Source organism: Gossypium hirsutum, chromosome A11, assembly GCF_007990345.1.
Source record: "Gossypium hirsutum isolate 1008001.06 chromosome A11, Gossypium_hirsutum_v2.1, whole genome shotgun sequence".
Lineage (NCBI taxonomy): Eukaryota > Viridiplantae > Streptophyta > Magnoliopsida > Malvales > Malvaceae > Gossypium > Gossypium hirsutum.
The window spans coordinates 22,093,719-22,100,538 of record NC_053434.1 but is presented as its reverse complement, the minus strand read 5'-3'; the positions used below and the strand labels follow the sequence as shown (position 1 = coordinate 22,100,538).

Genomic DNA, 6,820 nt, shown 5'->3' with positions numbered 1-6,820 from the left:
TATTCCTTTATACTAATTGATGTAATATTTTGAATTTTTAAATAGTTTCTTAATGTTTTATATTTTGATGTTTTTATCACCGTTATATTAAAAAATATATAATTATTAAATTGGTTTATTCAACATAGTTATAACTATAATTTCAGCATTTATATTTTCATTTACATATATGTATGTAATTTAGTTATATTTTCATGTGCATATAATATAAAATTTATTAAAATTTTGAAAGTAAGCTACAAATATAAATATATATATATATATATAAGTTTTTGAAATATATGTATTGTACTAAAATAATACTTTGAAACATATTCGCACTTACATATTAAAAAAAAATCAATATATCTATTTCACAGTATTAACTAATTTATAATTACTGATAATCCAAAAAAAAATTTAAACTTATCAATTATGGATCTTTCATGTAGTTTTTATATTTAAATTGGCCCCTCCTATAATTAGTTAGTCATAATTGAAAGTACCAAACTATATATAATGAAAATATCATAAGCAACCTAACACTTATAACTTCTATCATGTTATTTGAATATGTGAAAGGCTTTTCTAATGTTCAATTCGATATTATTTGGAGTAATAATAAAGTTGATTCATACCGGGTACAATAATAATAAAGTGTTGTCACATATGCTTTATAAACCAAAGGAGTTGACATATGCTACAATATAAAAACAAATAATAAAAAAATTATCATTATTTTGAGGTAAATTTAAGTATTTTTTACATGGTTAATATATTTTTCATATTTATTTTACAACCTATAACGGTTAATTTTATCAAGATTAATGGTTATTCAGTTAACTTTATCAAGATTAATAGTTATTCTTTTTAATAATGTTATTTTTTAAATTCAAATTTAATCTCTCTTGAAGAAAATATATTTCTAAAGTTTAATAAGAGAAAAGGATGATGATGAATGAAGTGCATTGATTAATTGTGTGCAGAAATTTTATCATCTTCCATTGGAAAACTATACCACAAAAATTTTATCCACAATTATATATCAATTTCAGCATTCCCCTTCTAAAACATTGCTGATATTCCAAAATAAATGTTAATTGTATCTTAATTAATACATTTACCATCCACGTTGAAAACTGCCCACCAATTTTCCAGAGGAAGAAAACAAAGTAAAAATAAAAGTGTAGGTTGAAGGAAATTGGGAAGAAAACCAACTTTTATTCATTAGTTCTCAGCCTTTTTTCCAACGAAAATCCAAAAAGGATTAAAACCCAGAAATCAAGAAACAAAGGCCAATAACTCAAAGAAAGAGAAAAGCAAAGGTAAAGAACATGGTTTTTCTGAGTACAAATTCAAACAAATGGAGAGACAAAGTTAATAAAAAGCTTAGAAGCCTGGAGGCTTGTAGGCAATGAAACTAATGCACTGCACTTGACGCACGTTGTCGAAGCCAATGATTCTAATGAATGCATTGGGGTATGCCTTCTTGCATTCCTCAAGCTCCTCCAACACCTGAGCCGAGTCGGTGCACCCGAACATGGGCAGCTTCCACATGGTCCAGTAGCGTCCATCGTAGTACGTGGGTAAGCTCGAGTACTTACGGTGCACGAATCCCTCCTGCACATGCATATAAAACACACTTAATCAACTCAAATATCCCACTAAAAAGTGGAGGAATGGAATAATTTAGAGCTCGAAAACACCTCCAATTCGAACTCCAAGCAAGGAACCCATTTTGAGCGAAGAAGGTAATCTACTTCCTTAGCCAACTGCACGGGTGTAAGATCGGGGAGGTATGAGAGAGTCTCGAACTTCTTCTTTCCAGTAGGAGGCCACACCTAGAAAACAACACCAAATATAAAACAAATTTTCATTCAAATTTCCACCAAACATTACACTAGAACTTAAACAAAAAAAACTGATATAAATTTACCTGCATGCATTGCACTCTGCCGCCATTGCTTGCGAGAGAAGTAATGTCGTTGTTGGCCTTCCTGGTGACTGGGAAAGCAGAGGCAGACTTGAGGCCGGTGAAAGGGGTGACCATGTTAGCCTGTGCCGGAGAGGCAGTGGCAATGGTAGCCGATGAGATCATTGAGGAAGCCATTGCTAGTAGTGGGTACTAGTAGTGTATGCTAAAGCTAACTATATCTCCCGTTTATTTCCCTCAGTGCCAATGTCCTATTTATAATGATGGACTTTGGGTATAACATCCTATGGTTAAAAAAGTTTGAGGTTGATTTAGGAGAAGGGGTTTCCATAAACACCTTTATCAAATATGAAAATTTAAAAAATAACCCTAATAATATATAATTGTATATAAACTCACCAAATATATTGAAAATATGTTTGTGCATTGTGGATTAAGCTTTAATAAAAACAGTGAAGAGAAGGTGCATTATTATTGCTATCTGCATGTCTATCTATCTATCTTTTGGCACTTCCACAAATGTAGCTTTCCTTGCTAAATCAAAAGATGAAAGGCAAAATATGGTCCACTAGACTGTATAGAAAATATAGTCCACTGAATAAACTTAGGGTCGTCAGCTTCAACTACAATATTAATGGCCTTGTTGCCATGATAGTTTATATCATTTTAGTATTGATTTGTATTGATTAATATCAATTATATTGTTATGTGTATTTGTTTATGCATGTTTTGATTTTTTTTTTAAATAACTTTTTACTCATATATATTATAATGTTTCACGCTCTCAACAGACATGAAAATTTTAATTTTTTTAAATGTGGTATCAGGGGCGAAGCCAGAAAAAATTTTTAGGGGGGCCGAATGAAATTTTAATTTTTTATAGTCTAAATATTTATAATTTTTAAAGGACAAAATAGAATTTTTATAATTTTGGGGGGCCAAAGTACAATTTTACCTTTACTAATTTAAAATTTTAAAAAAAATTCAAAGGCCTAAACATAAATTTTCCAATTTAGGGGGGCCAGGGCCACTGCTAGACCCCTGGATTCGCCACTGTGTGGTATATCTATTTTATTGACAATAATAAAGCAATCTATATAAATATATTATTTTAAATTAATAGGAAATAATCATTTATATTTATAATCTGGTTTATAAATTTGAGTTAAAATATGACATATCCATTTGTATAAATTTTAAATTATTATTTATATAAGATGGATTTTAAATTTAACTTTACACAAATTTTTTTAACAAATGATTGTTAATTGGTTGAAACAGCATACACCCAATTAATGTTTTTAAACTATTTTTTTTTGTTTTTTTTATCATAGTAATTATAAAATAATAATTTTATTTATAAATATGTTAACTAAGACAATTAGTCTATAAAACAAATTAATTAAATGTAACCCATATCCATTTTCACCAATAATTAATTATCAGATTTTTTGTTAATAATTAAATTAAAAAATTTAAATTGAGAAAAAAAAATTCATTTTTCATTTTTAAAATAAAAAAATTTCAAATTCTTTAAAACTGCATGGACAAAGATAATGTAATTAATTAATTTCATTGTGCTAACAGCTTTTGTTTTTAATTACTATAAAATGTTTAAAATCAAATGTTTAAAAATGATAAAAAAATAAAAAATTATAGTTGTAAAAATATTTAATAAGATAATTATAACTATAGTGGTGGAGTATGATCTTTTCTGTTAAACCGAAACTATATGACATTCATAAAGTATGTGCATACAAACTGGATTTTCTGAGGTGACATACATACATACATGTGCCAATAGTTGATTAATCTGAAATATCAATATTCTGAATTTGCTATTGTGAATTGTTCTGTGTTATGTTTCTGTATACTTATGTGGGTGCACAGATTTTGCTCTTGGTGAAACTCACACTAAGCTTCATAACTCACTCCTTTTTATTTCTATCTTTACATATTACTCACCAGGTTAGGACGTGGACACGACATCTATAATACCTCTAACCTATCTTCGTCACCTGATTAGGGTTATGGAGCATTACTGTACAAAGCAGAACCTTAAACTTCAAAATAGAACAATAATTCAACTTAAGCATAAATTTCCAATAACTAATTCCAATTATAGCAAGCATACACATTTGGCCTTAACTTTAGCTTTCAGGACCCTAAAAACAATTTGAGATTAATCAGGGGTCAATTCGAAACAAATCAAAAAATTTGAGAAAAGTTTGAAAATTTTGAAAAACATGGTTCACACGGCCATGTGACATAGCCCAGACCGTGTGGACCTTTGAAGTAGGGACACACGACCATGTCCCAGCCCATGTCTCTGCCCGTGTGTATTCAAAATAGGGTCACACGTCCATGTCAAGTCATGTGCCAAACTGTGTAAAAAACTATTTTGAGACACATGACTGTGTCTTAGGCCGTGTAAAACCTGCACCTAAAATACAAATAACACAGCCATGTGTGGCACATGACCTTGTGACAGCCTGTGTCCCAGGCCGTGTGCTCCAAATTTAACCCTTAAAACAAGTCATTTCAATGCCTAACTTTGCACAACAAGTTATACCATTTGCACATGCATTCAAAAGACCAAAACACTCTTCAAACATCCCAAAATAAACCAAATCAATGACCTAAAATTTCTAACCAATATGTCATTCAAAGGTACCTCAAATCATACCAATCAAAACCATAAAATACCTTAAACATACATTACCACATCCACACACCAAGCAACCATTTCAATCACATATTAACATACCTCAAGCCATATATTACTAAGCATTTAAAAGTGATCAAAGGACATACACTTGCCAAAGCATTACAATTTCCATCCAAACAAAATATATACACCAAAGGCATATTCAAACCAAGTTGATCAATAGCATATTCAAAATCTTCCATTATATGAAAGCCTTATACATGCCATTTATAAGCATAGCCAAAATAACCAAAACTTACCAAAGTGATTGTTGGATAGTGTCATAAGACTCTAACAAGGTTCCAACCGGTCGAGCTTCCGATGATATACAAAACAAAGGAAAAACAATGGTGTAAGCAATTAGTGCTTAGTAAGCTTGTACAAATTAAACTCGAACCTACCAAAGATCAATTGATATACCATTTAACCATGCTTATTAAATCATTTAGACATTACACTTTCCTATCCACTACAATCCACATGGTTAGTAGACATCATGGAACACAACATCTAAGAAACATAACATATACTAGTAAATGAATTCCATTCATATTTCATCCATCACATGATAATTTCTCATCCTTTACATTTCATATATACATACTCATCTTTCCTTTTCATTTAAAATTTAACAACAATAAGTTTATACATGTCTTTCAATTAACCTTTTCTTCCCTGTTGAACCATACATAATAACATTAGATACTCGGGAATGCTCACACATATAGTGTGCCTTTTCATATAACCGTAACCTTTTTAATATACTTACATGAGTTGTGAAGTGGGCTTGCTCACACAAGTTGTGGGTCGAGATGTTAGTTACACGATGTTACTCACACAAGCTGTGGAGAATCCGCAACAAATGCAGGACCTCAGCCATCGGTAGGACATTTAGGACCAACACCTAAAACTATATAATTTCTTTTAAGGTTCAAATGAAACCTTTGCATATACTTAAATCATTTAATTTCATTATTGAACCATTCCATGTATGCTTCATGAAATATACATTTCTCAAATACCAACCTTGAGAATACTTGTAACACCCCAAAATTTATGTTTTTGTGTTTTGTGAATTTATGACTCACAACTGTGTATCTGTTTCAATGGTTAAGTGTTCTGGGTGTGTGTGTGAGGTCCCAAGTTCAAGCCTTAGCTTGGAAAAATTTTGGTATTTTTATGAATAAAGCTTAACCTGGCCTAGAGGGCTTAAGTTTAAGTGTTGGTAAGTTTATAACTGAATGGGCCTGCTGGTTTGGTAGTTAAGTGGAGTGTTAGTCTGCTGAAGGTCTTATGTTTGAATCTCTGTGCGAGCATGGGAGTTTATATTTTTGTATGTTTGACCAAGGGAGTTTTAGTCAAACAAGAATTCTAAGGGGTTGGATGTTAGTGGGAGTTGAGGGAGAAAAATAAAGGATTTTGGGGTTTTCAGGGTTGGGGAAAGTACTCTGACGTCTTTTTTTTCCCAAAAGTTCTGTTTTTTTCTTTCTCAGTCGTTTCTCTTACTCTTCTTGCTGTCGAATTTTTGAGTTGGTTTCTCTCCTTTTCTCCTTTCTTTCTATTTGCTAAATCCATATCTCCCTTTCTGTTCCACGACATTGATTGTTCTCACGCGAGTTGGTAAGTTCGGTAAGTGAGTTTTGAGAATTTTGGTATAAGATGGAATCATTGGTTAATGGAGTTTTGTTTCATGTTTAGGAGGCCAGTGAAGGGCTGTAAATTTTCGACTGGTGCTTTAGAGTGCGAATTCGCTAGTGTTTGTTCAAAGTTAAGGGATTTAATGGTTTTATGTTGGAATATCTCGTCGATTTTTTGATCGAATAACGATTTAAGTGACTGAGTTGGGAAAGTATTGGTCAATTTTAGATGCTGGATATTTCAAGAGTGTTTCTACTTCGAAAACGTATTAGGTGTGTACTCAATTACACAGAAAATGAGAATCAGTGAAAGCCAAAAAATGAATCTGTCGACACCACGCAGGCGTGTGGCCGCCCGTGTGGTAGGCCGTGTGGCAGCACACGGGCGTGTGATCGATGAACTAGGCCGTGTACGTGTGACACGGGCGCACGACAAGGCCGTGTGAGGACTGGAGAAGCCGTGTGTGAGACATGAGCTCGACAAATTGAAACGTGTGGGCCACACGGGCGTGTAGGCCCACACGGACGTGTGAAATTTTAGGACAGGCTGTGTGATCCACACGG

At 32.4% G+C, this 6,820-nt stretch overlaps 1 protein-coding gene across 1 annotated transcript; it reads right to left on the bottom strand.

Moving 5' to 3' along the window:
* Positions 1-1,180: 1,180 nt before the first annotated feature.
* LOC107912728 (ribulose bisphosphate carboxylase small chain, chloroplastic-like) lies at positions 1,181-2,397 on the bottom strand. The gene is made up of 3 exons (XM_016841034.2): positions 1,916-2,397; positions 1,686-1,820; positions 1,181-1,599 (listed from the first exon to the last, which is right to left on the bottom strand). Exons 1-3 carry the CDS (start codon positions 2,087-2,089, stop codon positions 1,369-1,371), a joined length of 540 nt encoding a protein of 179 aa, XP_016696523.2. The 5' UTR covers positions 2,090-2,397; the 3' UTR covers positions 1,181-1,368.
* Positions 2,398-6,820: the final 4,423 nt, after the last annotated feature.

Excerpts from the sequence above, each read along its gene's own strand:
- LOC107912728 (XM_016841034.2), bottom strand. The coding sequence starts at position 2,089 with ATGGCTTCCTCAATGATCTCATCGGCTACCATTGCCACTGCCTCTCCG. Across the intron at positions 1,821-1,915 it reads GCAGAGTGCAATGCATGCAG|GTGTGGCCTCCTACTGGAAA; the intron begins GTAAATTTATAT and ends GTTGTTTTCTAG. Across the intron at positions 1,600-1,685 it reads GCTTGGAGTTCGAATTGGAG|GAGGGATTCGTGCACCGTAA; the intron begins GTGTTTTCGAGC and ends ATGCATGTGCAG.